General features: G+C 42.9%; 1 protein-coding gene across 1 annotated transcript in view; it reads left to right on the top strand.

The window, feature by feature from the left end:
- Positions 1-16,739: 16,739 nt before the first annotated feature.
- The window catches only part of UBE2G1 (ubiquitin conjugating enzyme E2 G1), a 103,507-nt gene continuing 95,873 nt past the window's right edge, over positions 16,740-24,373 (top strand). The window contains exon 1 of the mRNA XM_065897131.1: positions 16,740-17,153. Coding sequence (XP_065753203.1) covers positions 17,108-17,153 — 46 coding nt within the window. The 5' untranslated portion in view covers positions 16,740-17,107. The remainder of the gene's footprint in view (positions 17,154-24,373) is intronic.

Here is a 24,373-nt window from a genome sequence, read left to right as displayed (position 1 = left end):
AACAATAAGCCAATTTTACCCCAGGACTGTTATCAGCAAAGCACCTGTTTTTTGCCACCACTGGGCATTGTCATAAGGGAGAAAGGATCTCCACTCCGAGTATTCCAAATGCCCCACAAAAGGTCTGAGTTCCTGCCACTCCCTGCAGCATCCTCTTCCTCATATATCTCTCTTCTGAATCAAAGTCAGCTGCATCTCATTGGAAAAGACTGGACCACATACCTATGCCCTAACTACACAGGAGGCTGGATAGAAGAATCTATCTTTTATTGTACCTTCTATTTTCGTAATGAGAAATTGTCTTGGCTTGTGTAGGAGGGGTTTTCAAAAAGATGCTGGGTGACCACAAGATTTAAAAGGTCCACTACAGGGACTTCCCTGGCAGTCCAGTGGTTGGGACTCTGCGCTTCCGCTGCAGGGGCCATGGGTTCGATTCCTGGTCAGGGAACTAAGATCCTGCATACCGTGTGGTGTGGCCAAAAAAAGAAAATAATAATAATAATTACAATAATAATAAAAGGTCCACTGTAAGCCCTATTTGGGAGAGATTATTATTTATCACAGTATAGGGTTGAGGAAACTGAGAGTCAAAAAAGTTAAGCTCCTTATGCATGGTTACCCAGCTGGGCCTTGCCTGAGGATTCAAACACAGTTTTCCTGCGTCCATAGCTTGAGTCAGGTATTTTTGAAATCTTGTCCCCTACCCTCACTGGCCCTCTCACATGAAGACGTTGCTCTCCGTTTGACTCCTAGCCATGTCTCAGAATCCCAGAAGGAAAACACTGTAACCATTGGGGACAGGTTAGTTCACACTGCAGAAGAACCTGAGGAATCAGCCACATAAGTTACAAAAGGTAAATCACAATTCTGTTTGTCCCATGGCAGTGTAAACATCACAGTTTTGTGGTTGTGGTTGTTTTTAATCAAGATAGAAACTAGAAAACAAAGAAGAACCAGACAGATGTACCTGTTGATGGAAGTCCCTAATACCACATACAAAGGTGTCTTGGAACAAAATGGAATCCAAATCTGATCAGCTCTGTAGGTCTGATTACCACTTTACAGAAAATAGAGAAGGTTGGAGAACACGTTAAATGACAGACCATGTTGATGTGGTCAGTAAAAATTCAACTCTCAAGATATTATGTGAGAATAAACAACCAGATTTCTTCAACAAATAAATAGCAAGGAAAGACAAATAGAGATGGGGAGGGGGAACCTACAGATTAAAAAAAGACTTAAGGGGGTTTCCTTGTGGCCTAGTGGTTAGGATTCAGTGCTGTCACTGCTATGGCCTGGGTTCCCAGGGAACTGAGTTCCCACAAGCCACCCAGCCCGGCAAGAATACAAAACAAAACCAAAAAACTTGAAACATAAAACCAATCAAAAAATATGGACATTTTTTTAGATAACTGTAAACTAGTAAGTAGTCTACAGTTTTAAATAGTAATAATAATAAAAAACTAAATAGTAATAATAACAATAATGATGAGGCAGTTGGGGATATTTGAACACTGACTGAATATTTGATAATATTAGGAATTGTTAATTTTTTAGATATGATAATGATACTATGCTTATGCTTATAAAAAGAGTCCTAAGCTGGGATGAAGTGAGAGAGTGGCATGGACATATATACACTACCAAATGTAGAAGGGATAGTTAGTGGGAAGCAGCCACATAGCACAGGGATATCAGCTCGGTGCTTTGTGACCACCTAGCGGGGTGGAATAGGGATAGCTGATTCACTTTGTTATACAGCAGAAACTAACACACCATTGTAAAGCAACTATACTCCAATAAAGACGTTAAAAAAAAAAAAAGAGTCCTGATGTTTTAGAGATACTGAATATTACAGGTGAAATAATATATATGGGTTTTACTCTTTTTTTGGCCGTGGGGCTTACGGGGTTCTTAGTTCCCCAGCCAGGGTTTGAACCTGGGTCCTCCGCAGTGAAAGCATTGAGTCCTAACCACTGGACTGCCAGGGAATTCCCTCCCTACAGGCTTCACTTTAAAATAATTGGGGGTGGGGCTTCCCTGATGGCGCAGTGCTTAAGAATCCGCCTGCCAATGCAGGAGCCACGGATTCGAGCCCTGGTCTGGGAAGATCCCACATGCCGGGGAGCAACTAAGCCTGTGCACCACTACTACTGAGCCTGCACTCTAGAGCCTGTGAGCCGCAACTACTGAGCCCACATGCCACAACTACTGAAGCCCGCGCGCCTAGAGCCTGTGCTCTGCAGCAAGAGAAGCCACCGCAATGAGAAGCCCACACACCGCAACCAAGAGTAGCCCCTGCTCGCAGCAACTAGAGAAAGCCTGCGGGCAGCAACAAAGACACAACACAGCCAAAAATTAAAAAAAAAAAACATAATAAAAGATAAAAATAATAATAATTGGGGGTGGAGTGGGGAGATATTGGCTATAAGTTAGTAGTTGTCCAATCTGATGATGGATACACAGGGGTTCATTATTCTATTCTCTCTACTTTTGTGTATGTTTGAGATTTTCTGTAGTAAGAAGCTATAAACCAACAAACAATGAACTTCATGCTGTGAAGAATAGCCCCACTACCCTGCCAGGTTGTACCCACTCCTCACCAACCCCTCCTTAGATGTCACACTCTGTCTCAGCCTAAAAGAGTTAAAACTAAGTGAAAGAAGTTATAAAACATGCACTAAGTTTGCCCTGCAGTCCCCTTTCCTCCCATGAGATACATGATGAGTGAGTCAAAAGCTCTTCTGAGAGTGCTGCGAAGCTAAATTAGTTTATGGGGTAAGAGAGAGACTGCCTCTGATAATGAGTATCAGTTGGGCTTCCAAGGGCCTTTGTTCATACTTGGCAACGTTCCCCTGTCTTAGTTTGGATTTTCCCAGAAGCAGATCCTGAGACAAAGATTTGAATGCAAGAGGTTTCTTTGGCAGGTGATCCCAGGAACACCTGTAGAGGAGTGGTGACGTGAAGCAAGCAAGGGGAAGAAGCAAGTAAAAAGCACTGTTAGGGGCTTCCCTGGTGGTGCCGTGGTTAAGAATCCGCCTGCCAATGCAGGGGACACGGGTCCGAGCCCTGGTCCGGGAAGATCCCACATGCTGCGGAGCAACTAAGCCCGTGCGCCACAACTACTGAGCCTGCGCTCTAGAGCCCGCGAGCCACAACTACTGAAGCCCGCATGCCTAGAGCCATGCTCAGCAACAAGAGAAGCCACCGCAATGAGAAAACCGTGCACCACGAGGAAGAGCAGCCCCCGCTCTCTGCAACTAGAGAAAGCCCGCGTGCAGCAAGGAAGACCCAGCGCAGCCAAAAATAAATCCAAAAAAAAAAAAAAGCACTGTCGGGATGTCCCTGGTGGTCCAGTGGTTAAGACTCTGCACTCCCAATGCAGGGAGCCCAGGTTTGATCCCTAGTCAGGGAACTAGATCCCACATGCCACAACTAAAAGATCCCACATGCCGCAACTAAGACCTGGCACAACCAAATAAATAAATGTTTAAAAATAAATAAATAAAAGCACTGTCAGGTAGGTGACCTCTGTGGGCAACAGTGCCCGATTCTGCGGGGGACCTCTGGGGATCAGCGCAGAACACGCCTCTCAGAATTTTCCCACCTGAGGGGTGATGAGCTGGAGTAAATACCAACTCCCACCAGATCAGTCACCCATTGAGGACAGCTGGGGGTGAGAAGGGCATGTTAATTCTCCCACGCTTTTGGCTGCCATGCTGGCAGAGTCAACTCCAGCCAGAGAAGGAGATCCTTCCACAAGTAGATGCAGACGGTGGCATCCACGGTTCCCCACCTTGGTAATCCCAGCAGGGTCTTGTATCATTAGCTGCAGTTCCTTTGGAAGAATTACTGTTGGCGTTTTGATCATCTAATTATATCAACATACACATTGCCTAAGTATAGCTAAACAAGGTGACCAGGTGTAGTTATGCTTTTTGGGGGGGGGACGGGCGGGTGTTTCAGTACACTGTTTATGGGACTTTGTCAAAGATAAATGGGCGTGAACTTGCCCTTGTGCAAATCACCATGTGCTGTCCAGAGCCCTGGGGGACATCACCATTCAAGGTCAGCCCTGCTGAAGAACCAAAGTATAATTCCATCTCAGAATGGAAGCAGAATCTTTAAGGCACTGGTTTAAATGCTTTGACTTTCTTTGGGAATGATAAGCTCTTAAGGGTGAGATTTATGTCTGTGTGGAGGGTAGGAATTAAGTCCTGAATGATGCAAGATCACCTTTCAACTCCAGACTTTTCTCACATGCACCCACCTGCTGAATGTATGTGTGAAAAACCAGAGAACAAGCGATTGTTGGAAGGAGTGACATTCACTTTGTTATACAGCAGAATTGGTGCATATAGGTGCATTTAGGTGCATTTTTAACTGTGTCAGGAGTATAACAGGGTCATCATCTATCAGCCTCCTTTGATCCCCCTCAAGTAAACAATTTTTTAAAAATTGACCCTGTTTAAAAAAAAAAAAAATTGACCCTGTTGTTTAGAAACGTTAACTTTAGCAGTTACAGCCCTAAGTATCTGAACCACTAAGAAATCAGCTCACAGCCTCTTCCTAGTCATCAAACTATGTGTTTCCTTTGTTTATGTGTGTGTTTGTGTGTGTGTGCATGTGTACACAGAGCCACTATTTCTTTTAAAAAATATTTATTTATTTTTGGCCGCATCACGTCTTAGTTGCTGCATGCAGGATCTTTCATTGTGGCACGCAGGCTCTTGGTTGCAGTGTGAGGGCGAGAGTCCGCGGGCCACAGCTACCAGACCCAAGACAGCCAAAAATAAATAAATAAATAAATTTGTTTTTAAAAATAATAATTAAAAAAAAGAACTTTGTCTGAGCTTTCCCATGAACCTGGAAAAATGGTGCCAATAAAACACATTCTTATGAGGGAAGTTGTTTTTTCAATAACAGGAGTCTCTGGTCCATCATGTCAACCCTTTCACCAATATCCTCAACTCTCTTCCACACTTGTCTTTGCGTCATATCAGCCCTAAATCGTTCCAAATCTCCATCTTCTCTGTGTCTACATCTGGGCAAGTGAACACGGCTGAAAAAAAAATCACATATCTGGGCAGGTTGGTGCTGCTATAAATGTATTCCAACAGCAACTGGGCTCTCAAGGTTGCCTGATCATTCTTCCCTGTTTCCCTAGTCAACTCTCTACTGTTCTCCACAGTGGCTATTTGTTTTTTTTCTTTTTTTTCTTTCTGCGTTACGCGGGCCTCTCACTGCTGTGGCCTCTCCCGTTGCGGAGCACAGGCTCCGGACGCGCAGGCTCAGCGGCCATGGCTCACGGGCACAGCCGCTCCGGGGCATGCGGGATCTTCTCGGACCCGCGTCCCCTGCATCGGCAGGCGGACTCTCAACCACTGCGACACCAGGGAAGCCCTTATTATTATTTTTAAAATTTATTTTATTTGGTTGCCCCGGGTGTTAGTAGCAGCAGGCAGGCTCCTTAGTTGTGGTATGCATGTGGAATCTAGTTCTGCAACCAGAGATCGAACCCGGGCCCCCTGCATTGGGAGTGCAGAGTCCTATCCACTGCGCCTCCAGGGAAGTCCCTAGTATTCTATATTTAACTTTTTTGAGAAACTACCAGACTTTTCCACAGTGGCTGCACCATTTTACAATTCCACCAAACATGTATGAAGTTTCCAATTTCTTTATGTCCTCCCCAACACTTTTATTATCTGTCTTTTGTATTCTATCCATTCTAGTGGTTGTGAGGTAATATCTCATTGTGGTTTTGACTGCATTTTTGTGATGCCAAATGATATTGATATCTTTTCGTGTGCTTATTGGCCATTAGTATATCTTCTTTGGAGAAATGTCCATTCAGATCCTTTGCTCACTTTAAAATTGGGTTGTCTTTTTATTATTGAGTTGTAGGAGTTCTTCATACATTATGAATGGATATCCTTTATCAGATACACGATTTGTAAAACTTTTCTCCCTTTGTTTTGGTTTTCTTTTAATTTTCTCAACAATGTCCTTTAAAGCACAAAACTTCTTAATTTTTTTTTAAAAGTTCTTAATTTTGATGATGTCCAATTTATCTATTTTTTTCTTTTGTTGCATGTGCTTTTGTTGTCTTATCTAAGAAACCATTGCCTAATCCAAGGTCACAAAGATTTATGCTTATGTGTTCTTCTTTTTTTAAATTTATTTATTTAATTTATTTATTTTTGGCTGCTTTGGGTCTTCATTGCTGTGCATGGGCTTTCTCTAGTTGCAGCGAGTGGGGGCTGTTCTTCCTTGCCGTGTGTGGGCTTCTCATTGCGGTGGCTTCTCTTGTTGCAGAGCATGGGCTCTAGGTGCGCATGCTTCAGTGGTTGTGGCTCATGGCTCTAGAGTGCAGGCTCAGTAGTTGTGGCACATGGGTTTCGTTGCTCTGCGGCATGTGGAATCTTCCTGGACCAGGACTCGAACCCGTGTCCCTTGCATTAGCAGACGGATTCTTTTTTCTTTTTAATAAATTTATTTATCTATTTATTTAGGCTGTGTTGGGTCTTCATTTCTGTGTGAGGGCTTTCTCTAGTTGCAGAGAGCGGGGGCCACTCTTCAATGCGGTGCGCGGGCCTCTCACTGCCGCGGCCTCTCTTGTTGCGGAGCATAAGCTCCAGACGCGCAGGCTCAGTAGCTGTGGCTCACGTGCCCAGTTGCTCCGCGGCATGTGGGATCTTCCCAGACCAGGGCTCAAACCCGTGTCCGCTGCATTGGCAGGCAGATTCTCAACGACTGCGCCACCGGGCAAGCCCAGCAGGCGGATTCTTTTTTTTTTTTTTTATTGGGGTATAATTGCTTTACAATGGTGTGTTAGTTTCTGCTTTCAGCAGGCGGATTCTTAACCACTGTGCCACCAGGGAAGTCCCTATGTGTTCTTCTAAAAACTTCAGTTTTAGTTCTTATACTTAGAATTTGATCCATTTTGAGTTAATTTTTGTATATGGCGTGAGGGAGGGATCCAACATCATTCTCTTGTATGTGGATATCCAGTTGTCCCAGCATCATTCTTTGGGTTTATTTTGCTATTCTGTTTCTAACTTTTTACAATAAGTATTTAGCTCATGAAGTTCTCAGTCTTTCTTCTCTTCTAAAATAAGCATTTAAAGTTACACATTTTCCTTTAATTATTTTTAACTTTTTAACCTCAAAAAAATTAGTAAAATTAACAATCCTAAAGAGGTTTATTCTGAGGCTTCAAGAACACCTTGGCACACCACTCTGTACCACCCTCTGCCAGGTATACAAACCCAAATTTAATAAGTGTAGGCTCGTACTAGTCTTGAAAGACTATCTTATTATTAATTTAATAGGATTGACTCATTCATTCAACAGATATTTGTTGAGTGCCTACTGCGTAGCATCATTATATTAAGTTCTGAGAACAGAGAAGTAAAATAGAGTCCTGCCATCCCAAAGCTTACTGACAATTGAAAGGAAAAAAACCTGCAATACTGCATGATAAATGTTAGGGTAGGATATGTAATACACGTTGGAGATAGGAAACATAGGAGTAAGATTAATTTTGAGATTGTGAAAGGTTTTCTGGAGGAAATTGCTTCCTTCAAGGACCTGAAAGATGAATTGGCAGGAGCTTGCCAAGTACACAGCAGAAAAGAGTGTGCTGGGCCGTTGGAGCAGCAAGTGGAAAGATCCAGAGGTATAAAAAAACCCTTGACTTTTTAGAGGAAGGAAAGGAAGTGTGCTGTGCCAGGAGCAGAGAGTCAGGGAAAGGTACAGGATGAGCCTGGAGAGGTCTACAGACACTAGACTGTAAAGGACAATTAAACCATATTGTGGGGCTTCCCTCGTGGCGCAGTGGTTGAGAGTCCGCCTGCCGATGCAGGGGACACGGGTTCGTGCCCCGGTCCGGGAAGATCCCACGTGCCGCGGAGCGGCTGGGCCCGTGAGCCATGGCCGCTGAGCCCGAGCATACGGAGCCTGTGCTCCGCAACGGGAGAGGCCGCAGCAGTGAGAGGCCCGCGTACCTAAAAAAAAAAAAAAAAAAAATTATAAACCACCATATTGGGGAGCTTGGGCTTCATCCTGTAATAGTTGGGAGGCCACTGAAGAGTTTTAAGTAGAATTGGAACAATAGCAGATTTGCATTTTGAAAGTTTTGCTGTGGCTGCAGAAAATAGATGAAGGGAGAGAAGGTCAAGACCAGTGGCCAGGAGACCCTTCCAGAGGTTGCAGCAGTCATCAAGTCCTCGATTAAGGAGTGTCCAAGGAAATGGAAAAGAGGGAACACTTAGGTCTTGGTGATTGATCAGATGTGAGAAAGGGGGTGGGGCACCGAGGCTGACTCTCTCTTTTCTGACCTGGGTGACTAGGTACTGTCAGACGTGACAGCAGGTTGGGGGGAAGACAGTGAGGTTTTTGTTTCTATGTTTAAGGATTTTTTTTTTTTTAATTTTAACCATTAGAAAAAATTGAAGTATAGTTTATTTACAATGTGTTAGGTTTGGGCGTACAGCAAAGTGCTTCATTTATATGTATAAAAATATATCTATTTTTTTCAGATTCTTTTCCATTATAAGTTATTATAAGGTATTGAGTATAGTTCCCTATGCCATACAGTAGGTCCTTGTTGTTTCTCTATTTTATAGGTAGTAGTGTATATATGTTAATCCCATACTCCTGATTTATCTCCCCACACCCACCCTGACAGTGTGTTCTGATCACAGTAGCTTGAGGTGCTTACGGGACACTTCTTCACCTCCTGGCCTTATCTGAACCCGGCTCTCTTCTAAGGACTCAGGTTCCTCAGCCCTCTCAAGGGAAGGCTGTCTTCTCTCACATTTCATGGATCTCAGGGCCAGTAGGCTTAGCATAGTCTCCTGGTTCCTCACTGCTTCTTCCCAATCTTTCTTCTCCTTTACTTCCCCAAACCTGAGCTCTTTGAGGTTAATGCCATCTCCGCTATACCACTTATTACTCTCTCTTTTTTTCTTTTTGGCCGTGCCGCTCCGCCTATGGGATTTTAGTTCCCTGACCAGTGATCAAACCCTTGCCCCCTGCAGTGGAAGCACGGAGTCTTAACCACTGGACCGCCAGGGAAGTCCCACTTATTACTCTCTTTATTGCTATTATCTGTGGACCCATTCACCAATAACTTTGTCTCCTGGTTCACAGCCTTTCCCTTCATTCTACCCCACCTCTTGTCCTTGGGGACTTAATTACCCATGTGGAAGACCTATCCAGTACTCCTGCCTGTCACCTCCTTGACTTCCTCCCCTCCCCTCCCCTCCCCACCCGCCAGCCTCTCCTATGTTCACAGGAGACCAACTCACCACCCATGACCATACCTCAACTGAATTCTGGATTTCAAACCACGCACCCTGACCACCATTTCCTATCCTTCCAGCTAATTTGCTTTAGTGTCTATACCACACAACTCTTCAAACTCATCAAGATCCCATTATTTGTATCACTTTTTCACTATCAGCTCCCTCCCATTTTCACTTCCTTCTCTACTTAGCTTAGAGAAGAGTCCATTACTACAGGCACTCTCTTCATACAACTTCAACAAACTTGCCTGTCTCCATCTCAATCTCCAGTTACTTGACTGGATAGCCCCCAATCCTAAATGTACCCCAGCTATCAGAGTTTTTCATGCCTACACCTGAGCAACTGAAAATTGCCAGAAAAAAAAAAAATTACCGGGCTGGACCTACTGGTTCCTTTTGCAGTTCATGACCACAAACCTCAAATAAGCACACGACACTGAGATCTCTATTTTTCCATCTTGCATTTAGCCTTCAACCCACTTTGCTCTGCCTGCTGTCAACATTGCTCCATCAAAATCCTTCTATCAAGGTCAAAAACAGCTTCTCGGTTTCAAAATTCAGTGCGTGGTGGGGGAGGGGGAGTGTGAAAGGAATCAAAATGTACAAACTTCCAGTTATAAAACAAGTCACGGGGATGTAATGTGTATCATGGAGACTATAGTTAATAATACTGTGTTGAATAGTTGAAAGTTGCTAAGAGAGTACATCTTAAAAGTCTCATTGTAAGAAAAAATTTTTTTGTTAATTATGTATGGTGATGGATGGTAACTAGACTTATGGTGGTGATCTCAGTGTATACAAACATGGAATCATTATGCTGTACACCTGAAACTAATATGTCAGTTATACCTCAAGAAAAAAAATTCCAAATGCAGAATACATTATATAAAGATTTCTCTGAATAGAATAGTGTTAATACTGAGACCACCTGCAGGTTAATGCTGGAAATTTCTTCATTGAACATTTTCCTAAAAGATTTGGAAGACAAAGTGCACAGACATCCGGGTGTGAAGTGTTACTAAATTCTTTCAGGTAGTGAAATGTGAAACAGGTAGTATGGTCATGCCTGGGTGAGTTGTTAAAGTAACTTAATATATTAAGGAGACAGAATGCAGCCTCTTATACCTGCTGTTGCAGGAGGCTGTACAGTACAGTGGGTAATAGCTCAGGTTTTGGCAACAGACAGTTGGGGTTTCAATCCCAATTCCACCATTTATGATGTTTTAAGAGGATTTGACATCTGAGAAGGCCGCTGAATCTAAGCCTCAGTTTCCTCATCTGTAGAATGGAAATAATAGGGTTAATGTATGTAATCTGTGAGGTAATGCATCAAAGTGGTTATTCAGTTACTTTGTACATAGTGAATGTCCAATAAACGCCAGTTGTCTTAATTAAGAAAAAAATTCAGTGCATCCTTCTCAGTCTTCATCTTTCTCTACCTCTCAATAGCCTGTTGCAGTTGACCATTCCTTCCTCCTCGGAACATTTGCTCCTGTCTTGGCTTTTGTAACACCCCACACTGGTTTTTCTCCTTTGTGTTCATCCCTGGTTGGGGAACTAAGATCCTGCAAGCCACGTGGTACAGCCAAAAATAAAAATAAAAAAAATTTCAGTTCACTCTCTCCCTAGGAAATCTGATCTCTCCAAATTTGTATCTATAGATCTATAACCTGTAGCCTTGGCCTCTCCTCTGAGCTCGTCTTATGTATGTATATGCTAATTTGACATCTCTGCTTGGATGTCTAATAAAGAGCTAAAATATAACTCATCCAAAATAGATCTCTTTATATCACCCACTTGAACTTGTTGTTCCCGTCTTCCTTTTTGAAATAAAGCCAGTTCTTCCAGGGGTCAGAAACCTAGGAGTCGTCTTTCCCCTTCACCCACATTCAATCCATCAGCATGCCCTTCCTATGTTACTTCCAAAATTTATCTCAAATCCATTCCCAATCTCCCCTCCCCACACCTACTTTACCATCCTTGCCCCCATTCTGGTTCAAGTTACCACCATCTTTTACCTCATCCTCTGCAATACCCTTCTTACTGATCTTCCAGTAAAGTCCTCTCTTTTGTGTAAGTGCCAAAGGGAGTTTTAAACAATGTAAAAAATCACCAGTCTCAAGCTTTCCACTGTAACTAAACTAAAATCCAGACTGTTTCCTGTGGTCAACAAGGCCTCCTTTGTAAGATGACCCCTGTCTGCCTCTCCAACCTGCTCTTAGCACCCTTTTCATCAGGTTCCAGTAGGGCCGCCACACCCATGCTGACCCCCTTTCTAGTCTTTGGACAAGCCGAGCTCTTTCTCCTTTTTTTAAAAAATAAATTTATTTATTCATTTCTAAATTGATATTCAGGGTTTACTTTTTTTCAGGGTTTACATTCTTTTTCTTTTAAGCTTTTTTTGGATTTATTTATTTTATTTTATTTATTTTTGTCTGTGTTGGGTCTTCATTGCTGTGCGTGGGCTTTCTCTAGTTGTGGCGAGCAGGGGCTACTCTTCGTTGTGGTGCGCAGGCTTCTCATTGCGGTGGCTTCTCTTGTTGTGGAACGTGGGCTCTAGGCGTGTGGGCTTTGGTAGTTGTGGCTTGCGGGCTCAGTAGTTGTGGCTCGCAGGCTCTAGAGCTCAGGCTCAGTAGTTGTGGCGCACGGGCTTGGTTGCTCCGCGGCATGTGGGTTCTTCCCGGACCACGGCTCGAACCCATGTTCCCTGCATTGGTAGGCAGATTCTTAACCACTGTGTCACCAGGGAAGTCCCAAGCCGAGATCTTTCTTACCATAGGGTCTTAGAAGTAGCTTTTCCTCTCCTGGAATGCTCTTCCCCAGAATCCTCAAATGGCATCTCCTACTTGTAATTCAGAACTCAGCTCAAATATAATCTCTTGAGAGAGGATTTCCCTGGCTACCTTATCTAAACTTTACTCTTTTCCTTTTTTACTTCTATCATATCACTTGTTATAATGATGACTTGTTTAATATTTGTTTACCTTTTTAACTGATTGTCCTCTCTCACTGGATGTCTGTGCCATGTGGGTAGGAACTTGGTCTGTCTAGTTTACTCCCCGACCCTAGGTCTTAGAATCACCTCTAGCTCACAGTAGGTGTTCAATGAACATTTGTTAGGTCAATGAACACAGAGTTAGACAGTTAGATGCGCTGACATGAACTAATGAAAGATCTGGGCTGGAGATAAAGATTTGGGGATTATTTTAAAAATAAATCTTAGGGCTTCCCTGGTAGCGCAGTGGTTAAGAATCTGCCTGCCAATGCAGGGGACACAGGTTTGAACCCTGGTCTGGGAAGTTCCCACATGCCACGGAGCAATGAAGCCCATGTGCCACAACTACTGAGCCTGCGCTCTAGAGCCCACGAGCCACAACTACAGAAGCCCGCATGCCTAGAGCCCGTGCTCCGCAACAAGAGAAGCCACCACAATGAGAAGCCTGCGCACCGCAATGAAGAGTAGCCCCTGCTCGCCACAACCAGAGAAAGCCCGCATGCAGCAACGAAAACCCAACGCAGCCAAAAATAAATAAATTAAAAAAAATCTTAATAAGCAAGGAATAGAAGGGAACTTCATTAGCTTGTTAAAGTGATCTACAAAAAAATCTACAGCATGAAAGAAATAATGAAACATCAAAATAACCCTTTAAGAATGGAAAAAAATAAGGGTGCCCACCACTACTTCTACGCAACTCTGCTGGAGGTCCTAGCCAGCACAGTGAGGCAAAAAGAGAAACAATGTATCAAAAGAAAGAAATAGAAACACCTTTATTTAGACTTACATTATTTACATAGAAAATAAAAATAATCTATAAATTGTTAATTTAGAGTTTAGTGAGGTTGCAGGATCAAAATACAAAAATCAACTGCTTTTATTATTATTATTATTATTTTATTATTATTTGCGGTACGCGGGCCTCTCACTGTTGCGGAGCACAGGCTCCGGACACACAGGCTCAGTGGCCATGGCTCACGGGCCCAGCCGCTCCGTGGCATGTGGGATCTTCCCGGACCGGGGCACGAACCCGTGTCCCCTGCATCGGCAGGTGGACTCTCAACCACTGCGCCACCAGGGAAGCCCCTCAACTGCTTTTTTTTTCAACTGCTTTTTAAAATAATTTTTTATATACCAGAAAAATGCAGACTATCTCATTATTCTAAGCTTATTTCTGTATGTAAATGGAAACAACCATTCTGTCACTACAAAACTCACTGTGAACCCAGTGAATTAAAAAAAGAAAACATCCTATAGAAAACCAAAGCATATTATCATGATAGTTTAAAATACAAAAAAAGGACTTTCCTGGTACCACAGTGGTTAAGAATCCACCTGCCAATGCAGGGCGCACGGGTTCAAGCCCTAGTCCGGGAAGATCCCACATGCAGTGGAGCAACTAAGCCCATGAGCCACAACTACTGAAGCCCATGCTCCACAACAAGAAAAGCCACTGCAATGAGAAGCTCACCCACCGCAAGGAAGTGTAGCCCCCGCTCGCTGCAACTAGACAAAGCCTGCGTGCAGCAACAAAGACCCAACACAGTCAGAAAAAAAATCCTAAGGCTATCCAGAGAAGAAAAAAAAGTAGGTCACTGAGGTCACTGACAATGGAATAAGAATCAACAGCAACACTGGATGCTAAAAGACAATGGACCAATGCTTCCACATTTTTGAAGAAAAAATATTTGATTTTAAACATAAAATTCTGTACCCAGCTAAACTGGCACTTAATTATAGATGTTTAAAATAATGGCATTTTCAGCTGTTATTATAAGGACTTGGAAAATTTGCCTCATCTATACTCATCAGAAGTTATCTGATAATATGCTCCAGCAAAAGAAGGGAGTCACAAAAAGTAATTAGACTTGATCTAGGATGCAGTAGACTCAGCCCAGGAGAGCAGCCAAGGGGAGTCCTAAGAAGACTTCTGTGTAGGAAGCATAGCCCAAAGCAACCAGCCCAGGTTAGAGGGTAACATAGAGACTTCTAGAAAGGAGAGTTTCAAGGAAAAGGGCTTGATAGGATAAGTGGTACGATAGCACTAGGTGGGATAGGGAAGGGAAGGATATTCATTATAATCAAGATACTGCAAGAAAAAAAAAGTATAATTAGAAACACTAGGCCTCCAAAAAAAAAATCTGTGTAAGGAATGAATACAATCCATTATAGTATTTGACTCTCTTATTCAACATTTACAAAGACACAATTGTGTAAAAACCATTTATTGCTATAACTAAATATGATAATTTAATAATTTAGGAGAATAAAAGATGGAAAGCAGCATGACAGTTAAATCCTTATCAGTTACAATAAGAATAAATCTATAAGGTCTAAAGTGGATAAGGCAAGAAAAAGCATTATATCATTTAGAATAAATGGAGGTAACTACGAGGAGAAACTGCTAAAAGAGTTAAAAGGGATTGCGTTTGGTAAGCAGGATTTAGGAATGGTGAAGGGCACATGTGAGAAATACGTTTGTTTTTCTCTATAATCCTTAATACACTGGTTATGAACTATGTGTATTTACTACTTTGATAAAACTAAAAATTTACTTAAATAGAAAGAGTTTTGGTCCGGAAAGGAGGGATGGTGTCAGAAACGGATTTTTTTCTGGTAAAGCTAAGGAAGCTTTAGAGCTCCCCTGAAGGCTGGAATTTGTTTTAGGTGAGAGAGGAAACCATGTTGCAATCAAGCAGAATTTCTGATAACCTGCCTCAAGAGCTCTCAGAGAAAGGGAACAATTTTCCAAGCATACAGTTATTTGTGGTTTATTTTCTCATTCTAAATAGACAATCATATTCAAACGCAATTAAAAAATTTTTTTCCCTAAAGAGAGTCCTTCAAACGGAGTAAATTTTAGGCTTCACAAAACCTGGGTTAGCTCCAGGGAGTTGTTTCCCAAAGGAGTCCAGATTCACCTTTTTTTTTAATGGTAGATTTATGTTTTTATGCAGATTCACTCTTTTTTTTTTTTTTTTTCTGCACGTTGGCTTTCTCTAGTTGCGGCGAGGGGGGCTACTCTGTTGTGGTGCATGGGCTTCTCATCGTGGTGGCTTCTCTTCTTGCAGAGCACCAGCTCTAGGCGCATGGGCTTCAGTAGTTGTGGCACGCGGGCTCAGTAGCTGCGGCTCCCGGGCTCTAGAGCACAGGCTCAGTCGTTGTGTCGCACGGGCTTAGTTGCTCTGCGGTATGTGGGATCTTCCTGGACCAAGGCTCAGAACTGTGTCCCCTGCATTGGCAGGTGGATTCTTAACCACTGCGCTACCAGGGAAGCGCTGCTGATTCACTCTTAATGTTTATTTGTTCCTTTTAAGTCTTGTTTTAGAGGGAGAGTGAGGACAACTTTTTCAGTAATTTTTGGAATCAAGAAACTGTATTAGAACCTGGTCCTCCTCTGGCTACCCTACCTGGAGCTCACGGAGACTGTAAGACCTTTGAGGATAGGAACAGAGCTGTGTTCTCTGTGTCTTCTACAGTTCAGGTACAAAGTTAATGCAGGTTCAGTAAATATATATATATATATATATATATTGCAGAGCACAGGCTCCGGGCACGCAGGCTCAGCGGCCATGGCTCACGGGCCCAGCCGCTCCGCGGCATGTGGGATCTTCCCGGAACGGGGCAAGAACCTGTGTCCGCTGCATCGGCAGGCGGACTCCCCACCGCTGCGCCACCAGGGAAGCCCAGGTTCAGTAAATATTTTTGAAGGAACAGATACATTTGAGTGCCATTAGGTATCATTTTTCCTTCTGTTCCATCTCTTTATTAAGACTCTGTTATGCAAGGCAGAAAGCTGTGGGAATGAGGATGAGAAGAGATAGAGCGGGGTAAGGTTGCTTTTTCCAAACCCTAGATCCCGCACTTAGACTTTACATAGTAGATGGCTTTCTGCATATTTTGTACCGTGTATATCAGATTTTGCTAATCTCAACTCACTTTACACATAGAGATTATTAACGGTGTTTAAACATTTTGTGCTATGAGATGCAGAACATTTTACTTATTTCAAGAATCTTTTCGTGCAACTTTCTGTAAAGTGAATTACCAGCATATCTGAAGTCTATTTTGGAGGTGTGCTTAAAATGGGGCACACCGTGTATACTAAGTTCGCCTTTAACAATGACTAATTCGCACACCATATGTGGAGTGTTAGATAGCTGTTGGGCGCTCGCCAACAACTAGGCATCTACCACTTCTTTTGGCCCCTTCACTCTCAGACCACCTGCTTCGACCCGGAGGTGCTGTCTTGACCCTCCGCGACCTCTTTGTCATGGCGTCTGTGGGGCGTCTCCCGCCGAGGCCCCGGCACCAGGCCAGGCGGCGACCTTCCCAAGATGGCGGCGTCAGGGGCCACTGCGCGGAGGGGGCGGGGTTCCGCCTCCGGAGGCGGGGCAGGGAGCCAGAGGGGTCGGCCTAGCGGGAGGGCAGCTTCCGAAGTAGGCAGCCCCAGCGCGCCTGCGTGGAGCGACCCTGCGCGCAGTGAGGCAGTGGCGGGGGAAGGCACCGGTGGGGCCGACTGGCGGGTTGAAGGAGGGAAGCGGGCGAGCGAAGTCCCAGTGCGCGCCGCGGCGGCACGGGTACCCTCCCCTTCCGGGCGTGAGGCGCTGTGAGGAAAGCTGAAGCGAGCTGACTCGCACCGGCAGCGAGACGCCGCTACCGCCGCCCCAGCCCAGCGTCCGTCGGCTTCGGCGCTCCCGTCGTGGGGGCCCGGGTTCCTCAGCACACCCAGCTCGAGCAGCCCCAGAGCCTGTCCCCAGTTCTTCAGAAGCCCCGGCGCCAGCCCGGGCCCTTGGCGGGGAGGATGACGGAGCTGCAGTCGGCACTGCTACTGCGAAGACAGCTGGCAGGTGAGCGGGCGGGTGGAGGGGCGCCGGCCCGGGCCGCGATCACGGCGAGCAGCTGCCTGCTCCTCCTCTCCTCCTCCTGGGCGCTCCCGGGCGGGCGGCCGGAGCGGCAAGGGGAAGCGGCAGCCCCCGGCGAGGCCGGGAGCGGGCCTGCGAGGTTGGGGAACCAGGACGCCAGTTCCAGCCGGGCCCATCACTTCTTTCCCTGCTTTCTTAGGGCATTAGGGGCGGGGACGCGCCCCAGCCCCGGCCCCAGGACCGGGCCTGCCGCCCCGGGGGAAGGAGGGGAGGTTGCCCCCTCCCCCACTGTTCGGTGGGACGTTGCGGGGGAGGGGCTGTAGGTCCACAGCCCCGGCGGACCCTCCCTGGAGGGGCGGGTCCGGGCTCAGGTGCGGCAGAGGCCGCCGGACCCCCGAGGCAGGAAGAGCCTCTGGGCCGGGCCGGCTGCGCGTCCGGGGCTCGGCTGTCGGAGCCGCGGGCGGACAGCCGGGGGCAGGGTGGGCGAAAGGAACTGGCCTCCGGGTGAGGCGCGCCAAACTTCTGCTCAGGCAGCGTCGGGTCCGCGGAGTTGTGGCGGACAACAAAAGCCCCGGCCTCCGCGGCCTCGTCGCGGGCGCGCGGGGTCTGAGAACCCTGCGGGGCGCGGGACGCCGCCTCGCCTGCCTCCGCCTGGCACGGGCTCCGGCTGCGCCGCCCGGCTGGGGGAGGGTAGGAGCGGGCCGAGCCGAGAGCCGCTCGCTGGTCGGCTCGGGGCTTTGTGCTCCGAGCGACTCCGGCTCCTGTGCAGGCCTGCGGGTCCCCGGGGCTGAGGCCCGCGGGCTCTGGCTTGGGGCGGTGGCCAGTCTGCCTCCCCAGAGGTGCCTGCGTCCCCCCTCCCCCATTGTCCCGGCCTCCGGCCGTTTGCGGCTTCCAGGTTGACTTTTTAGGGGGTTGGCTCCGACTCTGCTAGGACTGTGTGAGTGGAGCATGCGCAGTGGGGACGGGGACGTACGTGTGCGGAGTGGAAGGGGGGAGGCGGGTCGGTGGCTTCACAATGCCGCCCCACGTGCTGCCAGATTTAAAGAGAAATGAACCAGCAGTTAAGCACTGCTGCCCAACGCCCAGCCTGTGTCCTCCTCAGTTCTGACGGATCTTCACCTCCCCACTCCACAGCCCGCGGCCCTGAGCCCTCGGCAGAACCCAGAGGCTGAAATGAAGACATCTATTTTTGAAATAGGTTTACTAAGACTTAGGTTGAGGTGTTAGTTAAATCACCTTTATGGCTTCTTAAGGAAAAGGTTGTCAGGGGCTGTTACAGGTTGTATAATTAGGTTTATTATTAGAGCATGAGCAAGCAGGTTTGGACAAGTACTAAAGTTCTAAATGCTCAGGGAGAGTGACGGAGTGAATGGAGAATTTCTAGTGATACCTGTGTCCATCGCAAATGTATTGGGCAAGCAGTGAAAGAATAACTTTATTGCATCTTATATTTGCAAACACACGTTACTCTTCTGTGTATTTTTCTGGTTTGTTTGGTTTTGGAGGAAGGAATTAAGATGTTCTTTTTTCTCCCTAAGAATACTTTAAATCAGAATAAGTTTTAATTATGTGGTGGACTGTTAAACAGTATTAAAATACTAAATCAGTATTAAGACAGTACTCAACTCTTTCATAATGGGAAAGATACATATTTTAAAGGTGTAAAAGAAGTTAAGCAGTTACTAAGATAGTAAAGTATGACTAATAACAGTGTTATCAGTAGCAGTGTTTCAAAATTCTTTCCAACCTATTTGTGAACAGGCTGTAAATTTTGATAGCCACTTGGTTCAGTTTTGCGCTCTTTTACAAGATTAATCCCACATATTGATAAGACATTTCCCAAAGCTCTTTCTTAATGGTTGACTTTTTGATAAGGCACACCAAGATATGCTTTAAGTTTGGAGGACAGAATGATTTAGTTTGTAATTTTTCATGCCTCATTATAAAGTTACTTAGCTGCTGATTAATTTTCTTGTCTTTTTGATCAGACACAATGGACTGTTGTTAATATTTTCTTAAATTTTTGAAGGTTAACATGCTCAAAATGTATAAAACAGACCAAGGCCAGTGTATTAAGGAAAATGTGAAAATATCAAGTTTATTGGGAAGACGTGATAAAACTACATACTGAAATAAAGGCCCTGTTGTATTTTAGTCGTTAGTAGTACATTGTTTGAGCTTTTTGGTTTTTCAGATATCATTTGAAAACAGGAAAGAATGGTAAACTGTAGTCTCTTGAAATAATTTAGAGTGAACTTTTGGAAGGCTTAATAATAAATGCTTTGAAAATCTTGAAATGTATTGAACTGAGTAGACACACAAACCTAAGCCATTCTAGCTGCTAGAATTTCAGAAACTTAACAACAACAGTGGCTAACAATAGTTACATTTATTGAGACCCTAGTCTGCCAGTCCTGAAAGATTTTACTTCATTATTTGAGGGGAGAATTTATTGTGTGTGTGTTGTGTTTTGTTGGTAACTGTAATGAAGAACATGGTGACTTTCTGAGTGAAGCAGAATGGTTCCTTGGGTTGCAGAGTTTCTCAGCCTCAGCACCACTGATATTTTGGGCTGATTATTGTTGTAAAGGCCTATACTATGCATAATAGAATGTTTAGCAGCATTCTTGGCCCCTACCCACCAGATGCCAGTAGTACACCTCCTCAGTTGTGACAACCAAAAATGTCTCTGTTGCCAGATGTCCCCTGAGGGACATAGTCATCTGAGGGTGAAAACTCTGGTTTAAGGTGTTTTAGTTAAGACCATAATGGCCATTGTGAAGCAAGTAAGAACACCTAACAGATTCATGAAACCAGATAGGTTGTGTATTTCTTTGTGGGTATTATTAGACTATGACTTACTTCTTTGCGAATTCAGCAGTCACAGTTCAGTTTTTGCAGTGCATAATGCTAAACACTAAGAAATCCCACAGTACAGGAGATAATTTAATTTTTTTTTTTTTTGAAAAGGTGTTGTAAGCAGTGGTTAAAAATACAAAGAGTATAAAAAAGGTTTAGTCTTTCCATCCCAACCCAGGCTGCTTTTCTTGGAAGCAGCCATCATCAATAATTTCTTGTGTGGCTTCTTATACTGTATATGTTTATATAGCTATGTATGTTTATATATATGTTTATACGGGCTAACGTTTACTGAGGACTAGCATAGCATCTACCAAGCATTTCGCTGAGAGCTTTACATATATTATCTCATTTAATCCTCCTAATAAGGAAATTGAGGCTAAGAGAGTATCAATAACTTGCCCAAGGTCACACAGGTAGTAAGTGGTGCTGCTAGATTCATATTCAGGACCTTCTTATTAGAGACTTCGTTGTTTTTAATTGGCTATATTGTCTTCCAGGGAGCAACAGTTTAACACAATTGTGAAATATGGTTTTATAAATTTAAATATTTGAGCTTAATTTATCCAGTAACTACCAAAATGATTGGGGAAATGTTCTCATCTTAATAAAATTTTATGTACGAAATAATGCACATTAAAATCTAAGTGATATTCTTAAGGTAATAATAGAAAGATGTTTTAGCCATTGTCACTTTACGACCAACGTTCTGCAGAATGTCGTAGATTGAAAGTAGCGCTAAGCTTTTCTGTGTTAGCAGTTAACTGTGAGAAAATAAGTTGGACTAATTGGACTTATTCCCTACTCTAACCATACTAACTTTTACTTTATGATAAACATTTATAAAGAATAAGAGGATTTTTTTTTTTAAGATCACTTGAGTTTTTTTTAACATTGACAGCACAGTTGCTTTCTCATAGGTACCTGTCATCCCCGAACTAGCAAGAAGAATCTCTTAAGCAGTAACAATAAAATAATTGAACTCCTTTTACTGTAGAAATTTTGATTGCATATTTTAAAGTAATCTGCAACATTCCCAAATCTTTGTCTCCTTGTCTACACACGTAAGTAGGTTGTGATGAGTTAGTTATGTGTGTTTCTCGGATTTATGTGCAGTAAAATCACTTGGGAGTATGTTAAAAATACAGATTCCTGGCCTCACTTCAGAGTATTAGTCTACATGTCCAGATGGGGCCAAAGAAAGCCCAATTTTTAATATTTCTCATTGGCCTTTCTAGAATGTATTGGCATTCTGACATAAAATTTCATTAATAATCTTAAAGTAGCAGAAATAGAATAATTGATTATTGACAGGGATACCCTAGTGGTAGAAGATTCTAGGTGATGAGCAGAATATTAATATTTGTATACTAATAGTTGTTTACCCACATATTTAGAAATGGAAGAAAATTATAAAAGTAAGTTTACATTTCATCAAGCTACTAATTGTTTAATAGAGTTTGGGAATTTTTATATCCAGAAATCATTACACTGTTATAGAAATAATGCAGCTACTATATGCTGTCAGAAAAAAAGTATAAATGAAACAGACATTGTGGTTGAGGGAGGGGTGTTGGATGATTTGTAATCCCTGTAGTGGAGGGAGCATCAAGGAATTATGCATCTGATGTTATGTTTCAGAATCTTATTTCAAAATATGTACATATATTGAATCGTGTATACCTTAAACACACGCAGTGTTATATGTCAATTTTATCTCAGTAAAGCTGGGAAAAAAGTCTAGTTTTTTAGTGAGTAAGTGAATTTTCTTAACATTAGGGAGTAAATGTTTTAAGTTATAATTTGTGTTACTCTGAATATTTTTGATATATAATGAAATTTAGTTGTTTATACAAAAGTAAACTACCATTACTTATAAAGTCAGAATGAAACGTACTTGTCTTTTGTAATGGAAGACCTCACTTTCTCAAGTACTGCTTAATATATTAAAATACTGAAGTAAACTCTAATTTGTACATATTAGTATATTAGTATAATCTGTACTTACTATAAAGTAGTGCCAAAGTATATGGTTTTATCATATAGTTTGAGTTAATACACATTATATTTGGTGATATGTGTGCATATAAATGTACATTAGATGCCTTCATTATTGATAGAGTGATATCGAGTGAGGAAAATCTGAAAATCCATTCACTACTACTATATTATTGTTGCTTTTTGACTTTTCAGGTGAAGAGTGTTTGTATATATCAAGAAGACTTTCAATCCTTGGGTTATTTGATCTTGTTTACCTTAGTGCAAGTTTCTTTGAGGAGGTCATGCTAATTTATTGTAAATTGTAGTGTGGATGTGCTCTTGCTTCAAGCACGTAAAATGCTAAGCATTCTTTTATTTTAATGGACTCACTTCAATTTAGGATGAAGGATTTTTTTTGTTTTGTGGTACGCGGGCCTCTCACTGTTGTGGCCTCTCCCGTTGCGGAGCACAGGCTCCGGACGTGCAGGCTCAGCGGCCATGGCTCACGGGCCCAGCCGCTCCGCGGCATGTGGGATCTTCCCGGACCGGGGCACGAACCAGTGTCCCCTGCATCGGCAGGCGGACTCTCAACCACTGCGCCTCCAGGGAAGCCCAGGATGAAGGATTTTTGCATTTCTAAATTATTGAGAAATATTTTTGTTAGAATTTAAAACACTAGATGACCTGCAAAAGTCTGTTTAATGCCATCCTTGACTGGTTTATAGGAAATAACTTTTCAGAGAGGAAAGCATAGTATATGCTTATGGAACCAGTCTGGCCAGGTAAACATAGTATAGTTATATTTGGTTGAAGGCATTTCAGCCACAGAAAAGTACAAATAAAAAAAAGCAAATATTTTGCAAATTTTGGTAATGAACATGAATTATTGGTATGAACAGATAAACGAGGGAATAAGAATAAAATGCGTCTTCAGGAAATAAGAGATATACATGTTAAAATAGAGAATTAAAAATTTTTTTACCTAGTGCAAGATAATATTAGGCTAATTCAAGTAAATCAGAATTTTTTTTTTTGGCTGTGCCACGTGGCTTGCGGGATCTTACTTCCCTGACCAGGGATTGGACCTGTGCCCTCGCAGTGAAAGTGTGGATGCTAACCACTGGACAGCCAGGGAATTCCCTAAATCAGAAATTTTTATCAGTGCTGCTCCATTGATAGATTCTGGCCCTCAAAGAAACAGCTAGGAAAAAATTCTGTAGTTTATTGCAGTTGCTAGAGATGTGTACTTTTCTTTATGATGTTAAGTTCTAGAATATTTTTGAAAAGTTAATTTTTGTAAGTGGAAATGTTTACCTTTTATTGATGTTCTATATTAATGTCTAATAACTTAGAAAAACTGCTACTCTTCCTTCTCTGCTTTTCTTCGCCTTTCTTGTCCATTGGTTAGGGATCTGTTAAAAGTATAAACAACAAAACCTAAAAATGCCCTTTATATTAGAAGACACTTTTGATTTGCTTTTGAATGTACTTACACTTTAATTATATTAATTTCTTATATAAGGTGTATTTTAATTACAGTTTATATTTTAAGACAAAGTAATTCTAGGCAAAGTAGACATGGCGCCAAAAGAATGATCTATAAAAGGAAATATTGGTAAACTGGACATCATCAAAAAAAAAAAAACTTTTGTGAAAGGCAAATGAAAAGACAAGCTGCAAACTGGAAGAACAAAATTGCAAACAACCTGACAAAAGACTGATCTAGGAAATACAAAGAACTCTTCAAAACTCAACAGTAAAAGAAAACAGCCTGCTTAGAAAATGAGCAAAAGACATTTCAGATGGCAAATAAGCAAATAAAAAGTTGTTCAACACCATTAAACACCAGCGAAATGAAAGTTGAAACCGCAGTAAGATATCACCACATACCTATATAGAATAGTTAAATTAAAAGAAATTAACACCAGATGCTGGTCAGGGGAGGCAGAAAAACTTCATCTCTCATACATTGCTGGTAGGAATGTAAGATGGTACAGTCAGTGTGGAAGCAGTTTGCAGTTTCTTGTTTAAATATACACTTACCATACAACCCATCAAGTACACATTTGGACATTTATTTTAGAGAAATGAAAACTTATATCCTCATAAAAACTTACATGCAAATGTTCATAGTAGCTTTATTAGTAATAACTGCAAACTGGAAACAACCCAGATGTCCTTCAATGGATGAGTAAACTGTGGTACATCCATACCATGGAATATACTACTCAGCAATAAAAAGAAATATACCATTGATACACAAAACAACTTAGATGATATCAAAAGAATTATGCTGAATGAAAAGTTAATCTCAAAATGTTGCATATTCTATGATTCCATTTATATAAAATTGTTTTTTCTGTGTG

The sequence above is a fragment of the Phocoena phocoena genome, chromosome 19 (genome assembly GCF_963924675.1).
Source record: "Phocoena phocoena chromosome 19, mPhoPho1.1, whole genome shotgun sequence".
Classification (NCBI taxonomy): domain Eukaryota; kingdom Metazoa; phylum Chordata; class Mammalia; order Artiodactyla; family Phocoenidae; genus Phocoena; species Phocoena phocoena.
This window is presented reverse-complemented; position numbering and strand designations above follow the sequence as displayed.